Consider the following 24,582-nt stretch of genomic DNA (forward strand, 5'->3'; position numbering starts at 1 on the left):
TGGAAGTTGTTCAGGGCATTTCAGTAACTGAAAGAACTAAACTGAGGATTTATGCCCTATCATTAGAAAGTTTTCAATTTTTTGTCTTCACCATTATAATTCATTGGAGAATGAATTTATGCTTTGTAGGACTGTCCTCAAGACCAAGAAAAAGGTTACAATTCTTATTCTACTTTGTCCACTTTTGTGCACTTGAACATGTTGGGTCATTGATAGTTTTGCCGATAGCCATGGTGCATGAGGATTAATTGAAATTTTCTCATTCATGGAGGTTATTAAATTTCCCTCGTGTTCCTAATTTTTTTTCCTTAGGTGGGAAGGTTAATGTTAGTAACCTGGAGAACATTTTGGAAAACTTGAAAATCAAGGTCCCAGATGAGAAACTTAAAGATATGTCACAAAACCTACCAGTTGATGGTGAGCATTACAAACATTATTAGATCTTTTAAGGAAATTCAGATTTATAAGTTTATGTATGAGAACTCCTGAAACTAGATCTGTTTTGTTGCTAATATGACATTTAAATCTTAATGAAGAACCCAATCCGAAAATAATAATATTTTAATTTAGTGTATTTTCATTAATCTAAGGATGCATAATACATATGCTAGAATGAGGTATAGGTGATAAGTCTTTACTTGAAAGAAGCTGAAAGAGGGCTTATTACCCACAGATAAGAGGTTGCTAATTTCAGATTAATTACATGATTTAAATATCTTTTAAAAGTCATCTCGCTCCGCTATACATTCCTTTGTAACTGTACCAACTTCCTGACACCTTGCCCTGTGTTTTGACACTAATTCATGTTATTCAATTCTGGTCTCATCTCCTCTGCATTAGGAACCTTCAACAGCAATACCGGTTTCCCTCACTCTCTGAAAGTAGTGTTCCTATGAAATCTTTCAGAAGACAAAATAGCATAAAGTGAAGAAAGAATTAACTTAGTACACATCTTGTTAATGGATGCGCAAAATAATTGAGATTAAAGCACACTTGCTCACAGACACAGTTTGGAGCTCTGGTGGCTTGATGCTAAGATGCTGAGTGTAGTTCCTGAGGAAGGAGCTTATTGCTGCCACTCTCAATGCTCTATACTTGGGGTACAAGATGCCTCTTAACAGCTGGCTGCAAAACAAATTCTGAATGCTATTTTTCCTTTTCACCTTTTTTTGTAAAAGCAAAATCTTCTTTGGATTTCTTTCAGTTAGCGAAAGCAGATACTAATGTAGGTCTTTCATAAAAGCAAAGTAGTGGAAAGTAAACTTTCAAAAAACAGGAGATAGCTGTATTTTACCTTCTCTTTAAAATAACCTTCCAATTTTGTTACTCTTATTATCAAGAAACCATGCCTCATATTCATCAAAATAACCAGACCCTGCATTTTTCTATTTTCTTCTAACATGTAACTGTTTTCTGTTTTTCACTGTCTACTCTGCCATTTCTGCTCTATAAAACCCCCAACATTTGATTAACCCAGTCATTCAGAGATCCCTTCTATTGCAGAGCCTTGCTAAAGGTTAGCGCCTCTCCAAATTCACTTCCTTCTGGAATACAAAGACCTATGAATGTTTTAACTGTTTCCCCTTCCCTATATGTTTCGTGTCTCTTAATACTATCTTGTTTTCTTTTAACTCAGCAAAATATTATTAATGGCAATGTTTATAAAGCCAACATTTATTCAGATTTAACATGTTTACCTTTTCTTTGCTCTTCATTCTTTCTTCCACCTCGGCCCTTTTATTTGGGATAACTTTTATTCTGCCTGAAAATTTCTTTTATTGAGCATATGCTAGTGACAAATACTGGCTTGAGAGATTTTGCGGGGGCGGGGGGGAGCACCTAAAATAATCTTTATTTTACCTTTATGCTTGAAAGATATTTTCTCTGGATTTAGAATTCTAGGTAGACAATTATTTACTCTCAGGACATTGAAAATATCATCCCAGTATCTTCTGCTTTCTAATGTTGCTGATAAGTGATAAGAAGCCGGCTGTGAATCTATTAGTGCTTGAAGGATAATCTTTTTTAAAGGCCATTTATCTTTGATTCTGAAGTTTCACTGTGATGTGGAGAACAGGAAGAAATTTCTTTTCATTTATCTTCCCTGGGATTCATTGGACTTTTGATTCTGACAGTTGGAATTTTCATTAGATCTGGAAAATTCTCAGCCGTCGTCTCTTCTAATATCTATCCCATAGCTTTTTTTTTTCTTCTAGAATTCCAATTAAATGTATGTTAAACCTTCATCCTCTGTCTTTCATGACTCTTAATCTCTTTAGTATTTTCCATATTTCTTCTTCCTGTGCTCCATTCTGGATAGTTTTGCTTGATTTGACTTTCAGTACACTAGCTCTTCATTTATGTTCAACCTGCTATTGCATCTGTTTATTGACCTCTTGATTTATGGTTTGTATTCTTTTTGTATTTTATCTTGTATCTTTTGTTTTGTTTTGTGTTCTTAATTTCCAAAAATTCTACTTAGTTCTCTGTTATGAAGTCTCTTGTTCACTGGTATCTCCTCTTCCATATTGTTTGAGTACGTACATTTATTATTCCTTTCCTATAATTTTAGTAAGGTTTCCAAGGAGAAAGTAAATACTTGTGGATAGTTTTTAAAAAAACTACCCTAGTCAACAAACTGATCAAATGACTTTTTCTAAGGAAAAAAATTAAATAAAACCCAGAATGAGATCTTCAATTAAAAATTAAGAGGTGACTAATGGGCATTTACCCCAAAGACCTGAAAACCCATATCTGAAAAGAGATTTGCACACCGATGTTCATAGCAGCATTATTCACAGTGGCCAGGACATGGAAGCAACCGAAGTGTCCTACGATAGATGATTGGCTAAAGAAGCTGTGGTACATATATACAATGGAATATTACTCAGCCATAAGAAGAGATGAAATATTGCCAGTTGTGACAACATGGATGGACCTTGAGATAATCATGCTAAGCAAAATAAGCCAGACAGAAAAAGCTGAAAATCACATGATATCACATGATATAAACCTAAAAGCAACAAATGAACAGGACGAACAAACAGAGACTCATGGACATAGACTATACTAGTGTTTACCAGAGGGTAGGGGGAGGGGGAAGAGGGGAAGATAGGCAGAGTAAAGGGGTTACATATAGGGGTATAAGGGGAGGGTGAAGTAGTAGATAAAGGGGATCAAATATATGGTAGCCAAAGGAAACTGGACTTTGAGTGGTAAACACACAATAAAATATACAAATGTCAAATGATAATGTACACCTGAAAATTACATAATTGTATTAACCAATGTTACCCCAATAAATAATTTAAAAATAATAATGTTAAAAAATTAAGAGGTGAGAAACTATTGGGTTTAATCCTCAGGCTAGAGATCCCCTCATTATATACATATGGACCATAGATAAGCATTTATAAACCCAGATCAAATAAATCCCTCAGTGATTCCTATTATCTTCACATACATGACTAAACTATTATACATTTGGTGTTGACCCTGTGAAAATAGCACAAATTTTCATTACTATTTTAGAATAAAAAATAAAAGAGATATCTGGAAGTGTGTCCTCATAGAGAAACTTAAAGAAAGATCAAAAGTTTCTTCTCACCTAGATTTAGTGAAATTTAGTAATGAATGAAGGCTCTGTGAGGATAGGAGCCATGTCTGTGCTGCCCACTGTTATATCCCCCAGTGCCTAGCATAATACATGCAGACATTTGATAATCTATAAATATTTGTTAAATGAATGAGAAATTGAATTAATTAGATAATATGTTTTTAGCCACTATTTAAGACTCTAAACAAGGACTTTCCAGTTATTAATCAATAGGTGTTAACTAATAGTTATCACTAACATAGAAGTTTTATGTAGAAGTACATTGTGCTATACTTAGCAGGAGCCCCCAAAGTGTAAATCTGCTAACTAAATGTATCGAGAGGGTGTACTGAATACTACCCCAAAAGCAAAATGAGATTACATAATAATAAATAGCATATTCTTTTTTTGTAACAAAATACCAATAATATGCAGTTTCTAGATTTTATATACTACTGAAATATGCTGCACCTGAAATTCTGGGAAAAAATACTGATTTAAGAGCTAATTCTGTCATTATAATTGTTCCATTCCACTGTTTAATTTTAAAGTGTTTAATATTGCTATGTGCAAAGAAAGTCTTATACTACTATCTAGGTTAAGATGATATACACAACGAATAGATATCCTTTTCATTTAAAGGCATTCACAACCTTTGAGTATGTAATGAACACATCTACTAGAAAAGTACTACAATAGATTAAGCTAATTTTGGGGTGTTAGTATGGAAGAGTGTTAAATAGGGAAATAGATAGACTTAAAGGTCCAAACTGAAACTTTATAGTCTTGTTCCTAGGACCTGGTATAGTAGTGTAAGGAGAACAAGCCTTAGGAGGCAGGTGTCCCATGGGGTACAGAGGCTGAGATATTAAAGGAGAGGAGAGAATAAATAAAGAAATTAATCTTTAACATTTTTAGAGAGTAGGTTTTCTCTGTTTCATGCTCATCAATGTATGTCATTAGGTTATAATTCATCAAGAACTCAGAGAAAAAATTAATTATTTTGCTCTATTTAACAATCTTCTTGAATCAGGAATAATTGTGTCTGAATTGTGGCTTTTTTTTTTAAGCATCTGGGAAGACTGATCTTCATGAGCTGTTAAAAGAAATAAAGAAATTCACAGGTGAGCAATATGTTTCATGAAAAGATGTAAAACTAAAATGTGAATATTTCAGGTTCACATACATATTTAAAGCTGTTTTCTTATTCTATCATTCCTTTTAGCTTCAATTTTTTGATTATTCAATTTTAATTCTAATGACATGAAGATTACACCAGACTATTTATATTCTGCCAAAAATGTTATGATACTACATCTCTAACAAGTTTTGTATTCTCTGAAACTTCGTTTTTATTTTGTGATTCAATAGGCAACACGCCTGTTCATTCATTCAGAATATTTACCTAGCACCTACTGGAACCCAGTAAATATTAAGGTGAAACTTTGACAGGAATACAAATAATGTGGTCATTGAGGATAATCTATCTTAAAACTCAAGCAAAGCAAAAAGTAACAAAGATTTTACTTGATGGTGATATGATTTAGGTTAGGTAGCTGCTGATACATAACTTAGATCAATGCCTCCTATAAATCCCTTTACTATGAGCTGGGTTAACTTCTATAAGATCGTTGAGAGCATTGGAAATAAGTATTTTGTTTAGAATTAGAGAAATAAGTTCTGAAAACTGTAGCCAACACTGCACGAGTGTAGATACTTCTTCATTTGAAGTCAATAGGCAATTCTCATCTGTTACCATTCCCATCTTTTAAAGGAGGAAAAATTGAAGCCAAGGACATACGCAAAACACTGCAAAACATGGGAATAGAACTCACAAACAGGGAGTTCTGGGAGCTGTTGAAAATGTTGCCAATTACTGGTAGGTATTTTGCATACTACTATGTATGTATCTCTGTGCTAGTATAAACCTCAATGTGAGAACATCATAAAAATGGAGGCACCTGCTTTCCTATAAAGATCTAAAAGACAAAAAGCCCAACCTTCAGTGGTAAAGAAATTACGCCTTTATATTTAGGTTTATAGTTTAGAGAAGCTATCTCTTCAAACCTCAGTTTTGCCATTAAGAGTATCATTACTTGGAGGTAACTGAAGCTTAAGGAGAGCAAGGAAGAGAGAAGGCAAAATTAGCAAATAATGGAGAAAAGAAAGGAAGAACTCAGAATGAGAAAAGAGTATCTCAGTGAAGTATATCAGTTTCAGTGTAGAAGAATGGATAGACTATCCACATTAAGAATTTTTTCTTGTCTTATTTTTTGTTCTCATATATAAAGAGGTATGTGGGCGTGGAAAACATAGGCAAAATTTTAAGTGTGTAATTGTGAAATTATGCTTTACCTACTCTTTTTTTGACTATATAACTTTTTCTTTTACCTTAAGTATGTCTCATTTTACAGGTGATAGAAAGGTAGAGAAAAATATATTGTTAGATCGTATAAAAGATTTCCCAGGTAAGTAAGGATCCCAATAAGAAGGCAAGTAAAACTAAAATCTGTAGACTTTATTTTAACTTTTAAAAGTCCTTCTCATTACACAATAATTAGATTTTTGGTCTCATCTCATTAGCATATAAGTCTACTTTATGTGCCACTACATCTAAGGTGATAATTTATAGTTAGTTCTCTGACACTGAAAAAGTTTCAAAATCTATTTGCTATCCAGAGTGCTTGTTATGGTCTTACATAATTCATCAGGGGTCACCTAAAAAACATATATATATAAAAATGATATAGATAATTAATAAATATATAAGTACATATAATTTACATGATATGTAATTAGGTTTCTTCTAAATACATCTTTCCTGCAAACTATAGAAAAGACTGCTGAAATGAGATTAGCAGAATAATTATATTCCTGGCTTCCACAATAACTCTCTTTTGTGTAACATATTGAACATATTCCATATGTAGCTCTAAACAGTTTTTTGAATTATTATGCAATGGATTGTTCCATCCAATTGTAATTGGTGTATGAATGTAATCAGTATTTTTCTAAAAAATCAGGTTCTAAATTTTACTTCCTTCTTCCCTAAGGTGGGAAGTGTCATGTATCTAAATTAAACACTATCCTGGAAAACATGGATTATGAGCTGGAGAATGAAGAAATTGCGGATCTTCAGAACCACCTGCCAACTGACGGTGAGCATGTAATTGTGCCTTTAGGGAAACTGAGCTCCTCTAATAAAACTTCCAAATGTATTCATATGGAAAAATCTATTATCTCAGATTATTAATGTTTAAATCAGAGGTCAGTAATCTGTTAACCAGTTCCTCCCTCCTGCAGGGCTAAATGCCAATGAGGAAATTGACAGACCTAAAAAGCAGGTAGGGAAATGAAACAAAGGAATGTTTCAAAGAAAAATAAAGTCAAAGAAGATATTTAAAAGTCAATCAAGAAAAAAAAAAATCCCTTAAATCACCATAATATTTAACTAGACTACAGGAAGGAATATATAATATCAAAAAAGACAATATGCATATTTTGGATATTCTGGGTATCCTAATCATTCTAACCATTCTGGCTTTAACTAATAAATCCTTAATATAAAATGAGTGCTAGGTGGAGATTTCAAAAGTATTCCTGCTTGCCTAGAGGGTTTACTCCATTCTATCTTACTATTAAACCTCCATAGCCATAATAAAAAAAAAAAATTTGTTTATAGTTTTGAGAGATGATAGTCTCATTTTAAGATTACCTTCTGAAGTCCATTTATAAGTTAAATACATTAAGAAACCCGTTGTATATAAAAACTATACACTCAGATACATACATGTATTGAAGCATGTCAAAACAAGGCTGAAAGACATTGAATAGTGGCTGTGATTAGTAGGAATAAAGGAGAGGAGTAGGCATTTTCCTCATTACTGTCATCTTCTAATTGAGCCAAAAGCCAACAGAAGTAAAGTTTTTAGGAATCTAGAACAGCATGGCTGGTATATTCTACCCTTATAGAGCAGAATGAACACAAATGACAATAGGGGAAAATATATCCTTGGATCAGGATTTCTTAGATACGTGGAGCTAACAGAGGAAGGCTGTTGAAGAAAGAAGAATCTAGCTTTTTGACCATCCTCCAGGATATCTCGCTTATATCAATAAACTTGAAAGTAGTAAAATGATTTTCAAAAGGAAAAAATATTGAGTGTAAAAGATAAAATAGGTTTTTTTTAAGATAATAAAGATTGCTTAATAAAAGGCCAAGAAAAAATCTTTCCCTGATTGAAACTGTTTAAAAGTGCTTGCTAATGTCATAGGCAATTGAGACACAGCTGAACTACTCCCTGAGGGCCTTGGAGTATAGACTGGGACTGACTCAAAGAGAAAGACCTTCGTTGGAGTCACACTTTAAGCCAGAATCTTTTACATTTCATACCTAATAAGAGGGGAGATAGGTCGTAAGCACTTATAAGTCACTGTAAGCAGATCTAGAACAAACAGCCCCCATTCATGGCTCCTATTCTCTATAGATTGGTGATAGGCAGGTATATTTAATATAATCCACAGGTATCAGCATATATGTTTCATGATACCTTAACCTATAGCTAGACCTGACATTAAGAAAAATAGCATTTTTCTAGTTTGGCCTAAAAAGACCCAATCAAAAGAGAAAATCAAAAGTTCTTGCTTAGCAGTATTAAAGTCCTTTAGTTGCAGACAACAGAAACTAAATCTGGCCAACTTATTCATAAAGAAAAATTTTTGTAGGCACTTGTCAGCAAGGACTCGGCTGGAAAGGCTTCTCCTCGGTCCCGGCCGTTTCATTTCCTGGCATAGCTCAGATTCCTGAGACTGATCTTAGTGCTCGGTCTGGTGGGAGACCAGCTGTCATTCAGCGGCAAGGTGCTCAGGCCCAGCGGTTTTCGTCTCTATGACCACAGGAAGCGGTCCCCCGTGTTCTGCTCAGGGAGCTCAGGAGTGGGCACGTGTCAGTTCCGTGTAGGGCTGTCAGGGAGCAATGGCTTCCCAAAGAAGTTATATTGCTTGACAGTGATGCCCCTGGTGGCTGCAGCTTATACCATAGCTTTAAGATACACAAGGATGTCAGACAAAGAACTCTACTTTTCAACCACAGCTGTGTGTATCACAGAAGTTATAAAGTTATTGCTACATGTGGAAATTTTAGCTAAAGAAACTGGTGGTCTGGGTAGATTCAAGACATCTTTAAGAGAAAAATGTCTTGGGGAGTCCCAAAGAACTGATGAAAGTTAGTGTGCCATCATTGATGTATGCTGTTCAGAACAACATGGCTTTCCTAGCAGTGTACAAGGTGACCTACCAATTGAAGATTCCCTGTACTGTTTTATGTACTGTTTTAATGTTAAACCAGACACTCAGGAATTTACAGTGGATTTCAGTTTTTATGCTGTGTGGAAACCAGCTCAAGCTACAAAAGTCATGGTGGCATGAAAGAAACTGAAGTGCCCTACGATAGATGATTGGCTAAAGAAGCTGTGGTACATATATGCAATGGAATATTACTCAGCCATAAGAAGAGATGAAATACTGTCATTTGTGACAACATGGATGGACCTTGAGATAATCATGTCAAGCTAAATAAGCCAGACAGAAAAAGTTGAAAATCACATGATATCACTTATATGTGGGGTGTAAACCTAAAAGCAACAAATGAGCAGAACAAACCGAGACTCATGGACATAGACTATAGACTAATGGTTACCAGAGGGCTATAGAGTAGTGGTTACTAGTAGGGTAGGGGAGAAGCGGGGAGATAGAAGGAGTAAAGGGGGTCAAATATAGCGGGGTAGGTGGAGAGTGAAGTGGGTAAAGAGGATCAAATATACAGTAGCTGAAGGAAACTTGACTTTGGGTGGTGAAAACACAATAGAATATATAGATGCCATATGATAATGTAGACCTGAAAATTATATGGTATATTAACCAATGTTACCCCAATAAACTTAATTGAAAAAAAAAAAAAGGAATAGGAGTAAAAGAAGTAGCAGAGGAATAGTAATAGTAGTACTAGTACTAGTACTAGTAGTAGTAGTAGTAACAGTATAGAAACTCTTCAAACACATTTGCAAAACATTTCAAACTTTTGGATGGCAGCAACCTATATTCCATCACTTTAAATGAGAAAAGTAACAACACATTCCCAGCTTACCTTAAATCCCAACAAAAATCCTCAAATATCACCAAAACACTTGAACTCCTATATAACAGCCCATCAAATGTTTTGTGAAATGTAAATCATTTAAAATGCAGTTAGTTGACACTTAAAAATTTGTTAGTGGGCATATTTGAGTACTTAATATATATATAACGGTAACAAAATATGCTTTTTTTTCTATAATGCAACATACATATGCTATAAGGCAAATAAAAAAAGTAAATTTAAGTATATGTGAAATGTATATAATGCTTAGTAAAGTAAAATAAATAAAATTTTAAATAAGGAAAAAAAAAAGTTGTGGTGGAACAGAACCCATTGTTAGGGTTTGGTGCGATAGCCTTTGCTGTATTGTGCTCAGGATTTTAAGGATTTGAAAAGTTTTAAAGAGTTCAGACACTTCTCTTTGGGTGAGAAACATTCAAATGTATCTGTCAGGGATTGTTGTGACATTAGTTGGCATCTACTTGTCTGATGGAGCTGAAATTAAAGAAAAAGGATTTTTCTGTGGTTCCACATATTATGTCTGGTTTGTCATCTTTCTTGCAAGCGTTGGAGGCCTCTACACTTCTGTTGTGGTCAAGTATACAGACAACATCATGAAGGGCTTTTCTGCAGCAGCAGCCATTGTCCTTTCCACCATTGCTTCAGTGATGCTATTTGGATTACAGATAACACCTTTGCTCTGGGTACTCTTCTTGTGTGTGTTTCTATATATTTCTACAGATTACCCAGACAAGACACTTCATCCATCCCACAAGGAAAAATAGCTTCAAAAGAGAGAACCAGTGGTGTGTAATTTCAGCCTCAAAAGAATTCCTACTAGTACTAAACTATTTGCATTAAACTAGAGCCTTAAGTCAATCCCAGAAGGTGGCTTAAACAAAACCAACAAATTAATTCTGTGGCATATGAATTACGAAGAAAGCTACCTAAGTGAACGCTATAAAGATTTAATGTGACCTCTTTGGAGACGACCCGTTTTGAAGGAATTTTATCATTGTGTATATAATGTATACAAAAAGCTTGGAGATAATAATGATGTTAAAAAATCATGTGAGGTTATAATATTCAAGTAACAAGGTCTGGGACAACATTAAAGGTTAAAGTGCCAAAGCCATTTCTGTACTAACTTGTTCTCTTGTTCAGGTACCAGGTGAGGACAACCCCTCCTTGTTCTCCAATTCATGTACAATATTTTGTCCCAGCTGTATTAAAGACCTAGCTCTTTTCTTACAGAAGAGAGGCAAAAACAAGACTGGTTAGTCAGAAACAAACTGAATGTGTAACTTCTCAAACTGAATCTATCTCATAACTCTGACAATGATTTCTGGGCGGTGACTGAGTATAACTTTAAGTGCTGTATTTGTACCATTCCTTGTCCAGATTCATATTTCTATGCTGTTAGATGACATACTTTTTTTCAAAAAATATTTCTAAGGTCACTTTTGTACTTTTTTTTCTATAAAGTGTGTTTAACTATGGGGCTCTCAATTTGTGAATTTCTGTGTTTTCGAAAAAAATTTCTATGATGTTATTTGGGAAACTCAGCAATACATTTTATTTATGTGCAAAAAAAAAGAAAGAAAGAAAAAGAAAAAAAAATTTTCGCAAGGCTATGGAATAGTTCACAGAATCAAAGAAACAGATGAAAAACCAGGATCAGACAAGGCAAAATCAAGGTAGCATCCAAGGGCTCAGGTAGCAGGAATTAATTAATCAGTTTCATCAGGGCAATTAAACTGGAATGAATCACCCTTATATTATACTTTTTAATATTCAGGATCTCAGGGGAGAGAGAGTCAATCAAGCCTAGTTTGAATCAAATGCTCAAATGACCAGGATAGGGCAGGTATATTGATTACCAGTGCCCACAAGATGGCTCACAGAGGGTGAGAAGCAGATATAGGTGCTACTTAGCTAGGATAAAAAAGAAACCAAACTTTTTAATTGTGTCATCCCCAACTCTTAGCTAGTGAATAATAATATGGAGTTAACATTTTAAAGCATGTTTTTATGATTACATAAAAAGTCAGGTTAGTTTTTGAAACTCTATGAAAAAGAAAGAAAGAATATATCCTTCTCTCCAGTAGCAACATAGTGACTTTCCTGGGTATTACAATGTATTGTATAGCTCTGAGTTTATGAATAATATAATAATTTAAAAGCAAATTCCCTAAGATTCTCACTGCACTATAAATGTACATCACATCTATCCCCTTCCTTCTGATTCAGAATATACAGATTTAGAATTTTATAGTCTTGTGTTATTTAATATGTCTTATCGCTGGAAGTATTAATTAATACAAATCAGGTCAGTCTTACCCACTTAAACACATGGTTTACAAGACTATTAGCACACAATAATAAGAAAATTTAATTAAAAGAAACTAAGAATCATGTATTAATTAAGTAGCTAATCTAAGAAACAGGCAATCCTCTCTCTACTATTCTCATGTTGCCACGTCTTGGGTCATATAAACTAACCATCTCCGTCGAGATAACCACAGATAATAATTATAAAGGATTTTTAAAATTGAGATGTAGTTGACATAATTGTACAGGTTTAAGATGTAGAACATGTTGATTATATATGTTATATATAACTCCTTTACCATAATTATTATTTTTATAGTGAGAACAATTAAGATCTAATCGTTTAGCAACTTTGAAGTTGATTATTGTATCGTCGACTATAATCGCTATGCTGTATGTTAGCTCTCCAGAACTTATTTGACTTCTAGTTGCAAGTTTGGACCCTTAAACATTTCCCCCATTCCCCAGCCCCTAGTAACCACCATTCTACTCTGCTTCTATGAGTTCAGCTGTTTTAGATTCTACATATAAGAGATATCATCCACTATTTGCCTTTGCCTGTCTGTCTCATTCAACATAATGCCCTCAGGGTCCATCTATGTTGTCACAAATGATAAAATTTCCTTCTTTCTCATGGCTGAATAATATTCTATTATATACCACATAGTCTTTATTCATTCAACTGTTGATAGACACTTAGGTTGTTTTCATGTCTTTGCTATTGTGAATAATGCTGCAATAAACATGGGAATCCAGATATCTATTTGATATGCTGTTTTTGTTTCCTTTGGATATATACCCAGAAGTGGGCTATCCAAGTCCCCTACCATTATTGTTGTCTATTTCTCCCTTCATATCTCCTGATATTTGCTTAATATACTTAGGTGCTCTGATGTTGGGTGTGTATTTTTACAATTGTTATATCTTCTTCATGAATTTACCCCTGTATCATTATATAATGACTTTCTTTGTCTCTTGTTACCATTTGTGGCTTAAAGTCTGTTTTGTCTCATATAGGTATAGCCACTCCTACTTTTTTTTGGTTTCCACACACGTGGAATATCTTTTTCCATCACTTCACTTTGAGCCTGTGTGTGTCCTTAAAGTTGAAGTGAGTCTCTAGGAGGCAGCAAATAATTTATTTGAATCTTGTTTTTTTTTTTTTTTTTTTATCCATCTACTCTGTGCTTTTTGATTGGTGAATTAAATTCATTTACATTTGGAGTAATTATTGATATATAAGGACTTACTGATGTCATCTTATTAAATGCTTTCTGGCTGTTTCATAGTTCCGTTGTTTCTTTTTCCTTCTACTTCTCCTTACCTTTGTGAATTGGTGATTTCCTGTAGCAGCATGCTCTGATTCCCCTCTCTTTATCTTTTGAAATCTACTACAGGTTTTTGCTTTGTAGTTACCATGAGGTTTACACAAAACATCTTATAGATAAAACAGTTCATTTTAAGCTGACAGCAACTTCAATTACATACAAAACCTCTACCCTTTTACTCCCCACCTTTTATATTATCAATGCCACAACTTACCTCTTTATATATTGTGTGGTTGTTAACAAATTATAGTAGCTATAGTTGTTTTTACTACTCTTTAATTTTAACCTATATACTATAGTTAAGTGGTTAACACGACCATCATATTACAGAATGAGACCTCTCTGTATTTGACTGTATGCTTACCTTCACCATTGGTGTTGAATATTTTTGTATATTTTTATGTTACTAATTAGTGTCTTTTTCATTTCTGCTTTGAAGAACTCTGTTTTTGCAAAGCAGGTCTAGCGGTGATGAACTCTCCCAGCTTCTGTCTGGAAAAGACTATTTCTCCTTATAACAAAGGATGACTTGCTAGATACTCTTTCCCACTAATAGCCTAATTAGGGGCTCCTTTGTAGGTTATAATCTTTTCTTCTCTTGCTGCTTTTAGGATTCGTTGTATTTGATTTGTCACAGTTTCGTTATAATATGTTATGGAGTTCATTTTTATGTGATGTAACAAGATGTTTTATTGGCTTCATAAATTTGGATATTCAAATTTCTCCCCAGATTCGTGAAGTCTATTTCTTTAAATAAACTTTCCGCCCACTTCTTCCCCTCTTCTCCTTCTGAAATTCCAATTATTTTCATATTTGTGTTTTTGATAGTATCTCATAGATAACTTAGGCTTTCTTCACTTTTTCTCATTCTTTTTCTCTGTTCTCTGGGTCATTTCAAAGTTCCTATTATATAGCTCACTAATTCTGTCTTTTGTTTGGTCTGTTCTGCTATAGATGATCTCTATTGCATTTTTGAAAATTTCATTTATTGAATTCTTCAGCTCTAGAATTTGTTTGATTCTTTTTTATGATTTCTATCCCTTTGTTAAATTTCTCATTCATGTATTTTTTTGCTGATTTTGTTGAATTGTCTTTGTGTTTTTCTGTAGCTTGTTGAGTTTCCTCAAAATAGCTTTTGATTTCTTTATTAGCTAAATTGCAAAATTCTGCACCTTTGATTTCAGTTACTGGAGGATTATTGTTATCTTTTGGTGATGACATGTTTCCTTGATTCTTCATGTTCCTTGGAGTTTTGTATTGCTGATTTTGCGCTTGAACTAGCAGTCACCTCCTCAAATCTTAATTAGCTGTCTTCAAGTAGAATATATTTTTTTTTGTTGGTCCTGTTTATATCTGAGACTTTCTCTAACATTGTATGGATATTCCTGTTCCACACTTCTTGCTTCCTCTTGTGGAAAAGTCTTAAGCCTGTACGTCTTCTCTAGTTCTTACAACACACCAGTATAGCTGCTGAAAACTTCTCTTTTGTTTTCCAGAAGGTGGACCTACAGATCAAGTTTGTGGTTTCTCCCTTGCCCACAGATCCTGGGATGTTTTCTGAGAGTACTCCCTGTTTACTAGAGCTTCTCTCACCACCACATTCAGGAACACACACAAGAGCTTGTTGCTGAGTTAGGGGAAGTGTGGGTTTAGCACTCAGGGTGTTTGGGGTGCTCATAGGCCAGGCGCAGGGTTCCTCAAGTGAGGTTCTTCCAGCAGATTGTGGACAGTCTTCCTGCTGAAGTCCTGAAGTCAGTCAGCAGAAACCACACTCCTTTAATGCTATTTGATATTCTTATCTGCCTATTTCTTGATCTCTTCTCTTCCCCCAGTCATGGAGGTCCTACCTCAATACTCTGGGTGCTGCAGAGGAAAACCAACCTCTGCACTGCTAGAGTAGCTGAGCATTCATTCACAGCTCCCTTTTCCTCCCAGGAGAGATTCCCAGCAGCTAGTTCACCCCTGTACTCTGTTGCCTTTGGGAATGGGCGGCACTGGCAAAGTTCCTCTTACCCTTTCCAGTGCCTCCAAACTTGTAATTTTTTCTGCTACATCAGAGTGCTGGAATCTCTCCTTGGAAAAGCTGGACCTCCACAAGGCCCTTTCATCTGTGGATGTCTGCCCAAGTCAGCATTCTCCTGGTTTTTCCTGACTACAGTAGAGAGGGTCTGTGACCTGTTTGTAAACTCCTGCTAGACTGCAGCCTGTACCTGCAGTCTGTCTGCCTATTACCAATGTACATGTGGCTGAGATTCCTTAGGTGTCTTGAGGTATGGTGCTGGATCCCACAAATCCCATGGAGGTACTTTTGTTCATGGATGAATGCCAAATTTAGTTGTTAAAGGATTGGATGTAAATAGGAGGGATGTCTTATGCCGGCACGATGCTGACATCACTTCTCAATAATTATAAAGTGTTAAATGCCTACTATGTACCAAAAACAATATTTTGCACTTGAAATATGTTACCAATAGTCCTCAAAACAACTCTGCAAAGTAGGTTGTTCTCTTAGTTTCTCTGATGTGAAAATTAAGAGTCAGTCACAGAGTCCACATAGCTGCAAAATGGCAGAGTGAAGATTTGAACACTTTAGAAGCCTATATAGAAGGTTTATATAATGTTAAAGGTTTGCCCTTTCTACTAAATAATACTGCCTTGTGTAAGAGAGGTAAGCAGGCAACACAGACTATAATATGAATGGTACCCTCAGAGGTCTGTGTGATGTGGCACTAGAAATGAGAAATTTTCATCTAGTAGGTATACAAATTAAATAAAGGGGTCAGGAAAGGTTGGAAAGCATGGTGGCCATGGAGTTGGAAGTATAAACAAAGTGCTGAGTAAGAGTTGCATGTGGAAGTAGCCAGATACAATATTTTAGGTAGGTGAATACATTGATATTATAATATACATTGCTTTTAAATCCTGTAATAATAAGGTGGTCAAACATCAGAGTACTACTAGATTCTAAAGTGGAACAGGCAGGATAGAATGCAGGTCAAGCAATATTTTTAAAACTTCCCAGCACCATTATGTACAGAATTTGATATTTTATACTGTAATTTCTTTGGTGCTATATATTTATGTTTAGAACTTCATTATTCAATTCTATGCTCATCTGGGATAAATTTATAGAACAAATCAAAGAAAACTTTTGAATATAGATGTTTTCTTCCACAGTATAAAGTCTTTATGACATTTTCTGGGTCTGAGTCATTATGGCTAGATCTCATTTGGACCTTATCTTACAGGTGGAAAGACTAGACTGAATACGCTCATGGAAAATGTAAAGTCATTCAGAGGTGAGTGAAAGGTTATTGTGAAAAATTATTGTAAATAGCAATATTCTGATGCTTTTCTATTATGCTTTTAGATATTTTATTCCTATCATACAGACATTGTTATTCCTTTTAGTATAATAATGGTTACATATAATATCTTTTATGCAGTGATCCAGATTAGTTTTGGGTTATAGACTTTTTAAGCAAAACCACTAAATTATTATGTCATGATAAAATATCTTATATCTTCTGAATTTTTTTTTCAGTAGTGTACATTACTTTTCCATTCTTTAAACAGCCAAATATATATGTTACTACAATAATTAGCAAAATAAAACATTGGCATAAATGTTTTTATGAATAGCATCACACAGGCAAATAAAAAATAATATGGATGCTATCTTTACATGATTATTTATATAGTTATCTGTATAAGTCATTCTAGGCCTTTGCATATCCCCTAGTTCAGAGGGTTGATTTATTCCATTTTTATTAGAGCATTCAAAACACTTTTCCTCTCTATGTGGAAATCAGAAACAGATCGAGTTCTGTTTCTGATTTCCACATAGAGTCTTAACTCAGTATTTTAATCAACCCTGCAATTAAACTTAGATGACATTCATAATTTAGAATCATTCATCACTCAAATTTTTCATCAGTCATCATTTCTATCTTTTCAAAGGAATCAAGATTAATGTCGATGATGTAGCTGGTGTTTTGAAAAACATAGGGATAGAACTCACACCTAAGGAACGCTGGAAGCTACTAAAAACTTTGCCAGTTACTTGTGAGCATTTTTGATACTGCTTTGGCCTTCAGGGAACTTAATTTAAGTATATGTATGTATTGTTGGAGTAGATGGGAAATTATTAAACATTTATTTAATATATATTTATATTCAACATACTTATTGAGCACCTCTTAGATTATGGAATTAAAGACAAAAATTCTTGCCCTCAGGAGGCTATTGTAGGGGGTGGAGCCTACTCTTAAAATTGGGCTTGAGAGCTTTATCAATGAATAAAGATTTTTAAATTGATAAATTTTAATTTGGGAGATTAACCTTGAAATGTCCGACAGTCCTAAAGCATAACAAGAAAGAAGGGGGCAAGGAAAGAAAGGAAGGAAGATAAAAAGAGTCAAGTGAGAGAGAAAGAAAGTTTGAGCATAGTAAAATAGATAAATCTAGAGCTTTTCCTACTCCTTCGTTTTATTCTTAAAGCCACAGAAGAGAAGGATGTGTAGATGAGAAACTAGATAAAGCTATAAGGCAAATCATGTTACATGATTGTTTTTATGAAATAGTCTATACTCTTTTTATGAATTGCTGTATCACTTTCTCTATGACATCAGTATGACTTCTCTTATAGCTGATGGAAAGGTGTATAGCAATCGGTTGCTAGCTGGTCTAAAGACTTTCCAGGGTAAGTGAAAAGCATAATAAGTCAAGTGAAAACAAGATCTTTCAGCTTTGTACTTCCTTTTGAAAGTCCCTTTAATAACTTTATAATAGCTAATTTCTCTTGAGTGTAATACTAGGCACTGTACTAAATACTTTACATCTCCTAACTCATTTAATTCCCACAGAAATCCTATGAAGTAGGTACTTATATTATCATCATTTTACAGATGATAGATATTAACTCACTTGCCTAAGGCCACACAATTTGAACTTAGAAGAATCAGGATTTGAACCCACATTCTTAACTACTCTGTTATGTTTAACAGTTTGGTTATTAACTTTTTTATTCTACCCTTTATAACTTACAGTTCAAGTTCAGATAACCACTGTTTGTAGAGATAATTTGCTGTTATAATGGCAGGTTTCAAACTAAGTACCCAGAATTATAACTGTTGTTCCTGAAATAGTCCTCATTATTAATAGTGAATGAATAATGAATAATAAACCTCATTAATTTTCTTTGCTTTGGATGTCTATGACAGATTTTAGCAGTGCCTTGTAACAGGTGTAAGGGAGATGTCAATTTACTCACATTACCAATCCCTAACCTTGCCACCTTGGATTTATGTTTTGCTTGTACATCTGCATTGCAACTTTGCTTTTTTCATTCCCATTGGGGGTTTGGTGCATATCCTTAATTAGAATTTCTTAAATTTTAGATGTAATTTTATATTTTTCTTATTTTATCTTTTTCTTTATTAAGGAGGGAAAGTTTTAAGAAATAAAATAGAAACCATTCTGAAAAACTTGGACTATAAACTTAAAAGTGAAGAAATGAAAGATCTATGGCACCATCTGAAAATTGATGGTGAGTATTTAATTTACCACTTATCACTTCCTTTCAGAAGAATCTTTGAAGTCTTCTTGTATAATCTCAGATTATTCTTTTTTTATTTTTTTAAATTTATTTATTTTAATTAGTTTCAAGTATATAGTACATTGGTTAGACATCTATATAGTTCATAAAATGACCCCCCAATTGCTCCCTCCCTTCCCTGACCATCCACCTAGCCAACATATTAATGCTAACTGCATTCCCTAAGCCGTGCTTATGACCATCCATCAGCTACTAATTTGTACTTCTTTAACCCTTCATCCCATTCTCCCAGCCCCCCAAACTCTACTCCCCTCTATCCATCACCAAATTGTCCACTATATTTGTGAGTCTGCTTTGGTTAGTTTGTTCTTTTTATTCCTTAGATTCTACATATAACTGAAACCATATAACGTTTTCTTTCTCTGTCTGATTTAAATACCTTCTAGGTCCATCAAAGCAAAATCTTTTTCCATCCTCTTCCTTTTAGTCTGTATGTGTCTTTTAATCTGAAGTGAGCCTCTTGTAGGCAGCATGTAGGGGTCTTGTTTTCTTATCCATTCAGCCACTCTATCTTTTAGTTGGAGCACTTAATTCTTTTCCATTTAAGGTACTTATTGATAGGAATGTTGTTGTTACCATTCTTTATTCCTGTTTTTGATATATGTGTTTTCTTATTAAAGAAGTCCCTCCAACATTTCCTGTAATACTGGGTTGGTGTTGATAAATTCCTTTAGCTTATTTTTGTCTTGGAAGCTTTTTATCTCTCCTTCAATTCTAGATAATAGCTTTGCTGGATAAAGTATTCATGGTTGTAGATCTTGGGTCTTCATCATGTGGATTTATAAAGTAGGTGTCCAGTGGCACAGTCTTGAGAGGGGTTCAGCTGCAGGCCAAGTTTAGCCCTAGTCTGTGCCCCTCCAGGGCCACCTGTTAAGATTCAGCAAGCAATCCACAGATGCTGTGCGTATAGTTGCCTTAAAAGGCCACACCAGAAACTGAGGCCAGCTGCGTCCTCCAGTGTTAGTCTCAGCAAGGAGCACCTGACTCACTGAGGATATACTTGGATGTGGCTTGGGTGGGGTTGTGAATTGGGGGAGGCGGTATTTCAGGAAATCCTCTGGGCAGAGCAACCCCTTTAAGAGGTCTGCCGCTGCCGCAGCCTCCATCCCACTCAGCCACTGGAGACTATGCAGCCTTGCATCCTTGCCGCATCCTACTTTCTGCTGTTGCAGAGTGATTTCTTGGATTTCTCCCTATTTATATGGCTTGTCCTTCTAGATCCCAGGTGATAACACCCATTTAGGGAAAAAAACTGAAGATCTAATTTAGCATGTTAAAACATCTTCTTTAGAATTCTGTAAGACAGTTGTATACAATAAAAATATCCAAAAATCAACAAATATCTTCTATTTGTAAGCAAAGAAAACTTAGAAAATTTCATGGAAAAAAAGTAATCTTATTCCCAGTAGTAATAGTTTGTCTATATCTGATTTATGCTTTGTATTTCAGATAATGGAAGGGTTACACTGAACTCCTTCATGAATATAGCAAATTTATTTTCTGGTGAGTGAGAAGTAATCCTGAAAAGACATAAAATCAAGATCCTTTCCTATATGTACATATCATATTTTAATTGTATATTCTAGTATTCTGAAATGACACACAAGCCTTATTTTAATAATATACTGTAAAGTCTTTTTTATTGTAGGCTGGTTGGCTTGTACCTATGGTTTGTATTCTTTTGACAAGGCTTAAAGGAAACATTCTGTTTAACAATTTGTGATGCTCCACAGTTAGATAAGCTTCATTGTGTCCTTGTTCTTCTGCAGTTACATCTCTAGAAAGTTGAGATATTATTGTTTTATTATAATTTTCTTAATTTAGAATTGTTATATATGAAAATGTTCACGTATCATGTTTCCCCTCTTTATACAGGTAGTAAGATTAATGCCAGTGACACACAACTTTATCTGAAAAATGTAGGTATTGAATTAACAAATAAAGAAAACCAGGATCTACTGAATATATTGCCATTCGATGGTAAGCATTTCAAACATTGCAATAATTTGGGAGAATCTTGGGTTTATGAGTTATATGTATAAAATTCTAGAAGTATAACTGTTCAAAGTCCTGTTAAAAATTGAGAGGAGTGACATCAGCAACATGGCATACAAATTGTCCCTCTTTTTTATCTCCCTTTTTAATCAATGAATTAGACATCCATGCATGAACAAAAGCACCTTTGTGGATATTTTGGGATCTAGCACCCTATTCCAAGGGACCCAGGAGGAGGTGTCACCACCAGTGCCACTAGTAAGAAAACCTCCATACGGGCTGCAAAACCATCATAGCCAGCAAAATTGCCTAGACCCCTCTTGCCACTGCCAGGCAATAATCAGGTGAGTGCTGACCTGGGTAGGCACTCATGCAGAAGAGAGAATTGCAGAAGTCTGGCCTTCCAAAAGAAAGACTCCAGTACACATTAAGAGGAAAAAAAAGAAGAAAGAAAATCATAAGTTTGGTCCCAGTGGAGGCACTAAAAGAAACTTTCCCTTGTGCCCCCCCTTCCTGAAGGAAACACTGCACAAGGCTGATTTATCTGGTGGTAGAGACCTCTCCCACAGGGGAAAAGGAAAACAGTGAGTGAGTGCCCACTACCCCAGTAGGGTGGGACTGTCTGGAGAAACCCATTTCTCTCCACCAGCACCTAGAGTACTAAGGTAGGAGCTCCATGATTAAGGAAGGGAGGAATTTGGGAAAGAGGTTGATAAGAATTTCAAATGGCATTAAAGAGATTGCACTCAGCTGGATTTCCACCCATGAGCCTCTGGAAGTACCACACCATGGGATCCCCCTATAGGCTTCTGAGCCACCTCAAATGCCAAACTCACACCTTCCCCCACTGCTGCTAGGGACCCTGTGTACATTGTTAAGAGCAAACTCCTGAATGCATCCTCAAGAACAAGACAGAGATCATGCTCAGAAAATAAGCCGTAGTCAGAGGGCAAGAGAGAAACCACAAACTTGAGCTATAGTACCATCTTCTGAAAAACAAACAAGCAAACAAAAGCCTGATGAACTATATAAAGCAAGAGAAGATATAAAATCTTTAAATTTGAGCACAGGGGGGAGCAAGAGGAGTAGAGCAGGCCTACCATCACAAAGAGAGGAAAAACTCAAGATAATAACAGAACCAAAGAACCTAACACCCTATCTGAAGGTAAAGACAAAGAGTTAAGAAGGTATTGGCTACTTCAAATGTGAAAACAGCAACACATAAGTACAAGAAATATGAAAAACCAAGGAAATATGGCATCATGAAAAGAAAATATAATTCTCCAGCAACCAAGCTCAAAGGCCTGGGTATTGAGATCTAACTGATAAAAGAATTCAAAATAGCTATTTTGAAGAAACTCGATGAGCTACAAGAAAACTCAGAAAGAAAGTTCAGTGAAATCAGGAATAAACTATATGAACAAAATGAGTTCTTTACCAAAAAGATTAAAATATATATATGTATGTATGTGTGTATGTGTATATCTATATCTATATATAAAATATATATGAACCGAACAGAAATCTGGAGCTGAAGAATTCAGCAAATGAGATGAAGACTGCAGTAGAGAGCATTGGTAGCAGAGCAGACCGGAAAAAAAAAAAGAAGAAGAATACTTGGGGGATAGAAATTTTGAAATAACTATTAGAAGAGAAGAAAGAATGAAGACTTAAAAAGAGCAAAGAAAGCACATTTCATCAAAAGACAAATAGAATATTCAGGATTCCAGAAGGAAAAAAAAAAAGAGAAGGGAACCGAGAGTTTATTTAAAGAAATAATAGCAGAAAACTTCCCAAACCTGAGGAAAGACTTGGACATACAAGTCCGTGAAACTAATAGATCACACTATTTTTATTATCTCAATGCAAAAAGACTTTCTTCAAGACATACCGAAACTGTCAAAATGAATGCTACTACCTAGATTTATTGTGGTGATCATTGCACAATATATACAAATATCAAATCATTATGTTGAACGCCTTAAACTAATATGATGTTATATGTCAATTATATCTCAATAAAAAAATTGACAATAATGAATCTTGAAGGCAGCAGGAAAATATAAATATAACCTAAAAAGGAAGCCCCATTAGGCTATCAGGAGATTTCTCAGTAGCAACCATACAAGCCAAGAGAGTAGAGTAGAATGACATTCAGAGTTCTAAAAGATAAAAAACTGCCAACCAAGAATACTTTATTTAGCAAAGTTATCCTTCACATATGGAAGAATAAAGGCTTTCCAAGACAAACAAAAGTTAACTAAGTTCACCACTACTAGACCTGTCTTGCAAGAAATGCTGAAAGGAATTCTTCAACTGAAATTAAAAGACATTAATCAGCAGCATAAGAACATGCAGATGTATACAACACACTGATAAAGAAGGAAATATACAGTCATACTTAGAAAATTTTAATTCTATAATAGAATGGTATACTAACCACTCAACTATAGTATACGGATTAAAGGAAAAGAGTAGTAAAAATAACTATAGCTACTATAAGTTGTTAAATATATAAAAAAGAGGTAAATTGTGACATCGATGTAAAAAGCCTTTGTAGACAAAAATAAGTTTCTAAAGCCTAAAATGGATTGTTCAATCTACATGTTTTTTGTAAGCCCTATGGAAACCATAAAGTAAAATCTCAGAGTAGATCCACAAAAGACAAAAGGGAAACTGAGTATACCAACACAGAAAATAACCAATTTCGAAAGGTAAGCAAAAAACAAAGGAAAAAGAAACAATGAAACTAAAGAATAGTCAGCAATTAATAATATGGCAGTCTCACATATCAATAATTACTCTAAATGTAAAAGAGTTGAATTCACCAATGAAAAGGCACAGAGTGACTGGATGGATAAAAAACAAGACCCAAATCTATGCTGCTGACAAAAGACTTACTACAGCTTTAAGAACATATATAGACTCGAATGATGAAAAAAGACATTTTATGTGAGTGAAACCAAAAGAAAGTGGGAGTAGATAGGCTTATATCAGGCAAAATAGATTTTGAACCAAAAATGGTAACAAGAGACAAAGGAAATTATTATCCAATAAGAAAGGGATAAATTCATCAGGAAGATATAACAATCAAAAATATATACAAACCCACAATCAGAGCACTCAAATGTATTAAGCAAATACCAACGCAGTAATAGTAGAAGACTTGAATGCCCTCTTTCAGCAATGGATAAATCATCCAGACAGAAAATCAACACGGACATGAACCATTAGACCAAATGAATCTAACAGACATCTCTAGAACATTTCATCCAACGGCATCAGAATAAAACTTCTCAAGTACATGCAAAACATTCTCAAGGATAAATCATATGGTTGAACACAAAACAAGACCTAAAATTTAAGAAGATTGAAATCATACAAGTACCAATGTCCAATACTAATGTCCAAACACAGTGGTATGGAACTAGAAATTAGTAACATGAAGAAAACTGGAAAATCTACAAATATGTGGAAACCAAACAACACACTCTTGACCAACCAATATATCAAAGTATAAATTAAAAAGAAAATCAAAGAATATGTTGAAACAAATGAAAATGGAAATACAGCAAACTAA

The 24,582-nt window shown here is 34.6% G+C and overlaps 1 protein-coding gene across 1 annotated transcript in view; it reads left to right on the forward strand.

Annotated features, from left to right (window-relative positions):
• The window catches only part of EFCAB3 (EF-hand calcium binding domain 3), a 112,770-nt gene that overhangs the window by 2,963 nt on the left and 85,225 nt on the right, over positions 1-24,582 (forward strand). The window contains exons 4-14 of the mRNA XM_016128035.2: positions 313-417; positions 4,666-4,719; positions 5,370-5,474; positions 6,010-6,063; positions 6,649-6,753; positions 16,639-16,689; positions 17,351-17,455; positions 18,039-18,092; positions 18,834-18,938; positions 20,457-20,510; positions 20,883-20,987. Of these exons, the coding sequence (XP_015983521.2) occupies positions 313-417; positions 4,666-4,719; positions 5,370-5,474; positions 6,010-6,063; positions 6,649-6,753; positions 16,639-16,689; positions 17,351-17,455; positions 18,039-18,092; positions 18,834-18,938; positions 20,457-20,510; positions 20,883-20,987 (897 nt within the window). The remainder of the gene's footprint in view (positions 1-312; positions 418-4,665; positions 4,720-5,369; positions 5,475-6,009; positions 6,064-6,648; positions 6,754-16,638; positions 16,690-17,350; positions 17,456-18,038; positions 18,093-18,833; positions 18,939-20,456; positions 20,511-20,882; positions 20,988-24,582) is intronic.

This window comes from Rousettus aegyptiacus, unplaced genomic scaffold (genome assembly GCF_014176215.1).
Source record: "Rousettus aegyptiacus isolate mRouAeg1 unplaced genomic scaffold, mRouAeg1.p scaffold_m13_p_6, whole genome shotgun sequence".
Classification (NCBI taxonomy): Eukaryota; Metazoa; Chordata; class Mammalia; order Chiroptera; family Pteropodidae; genus Rousettus; species Rousettus aegyptiacus.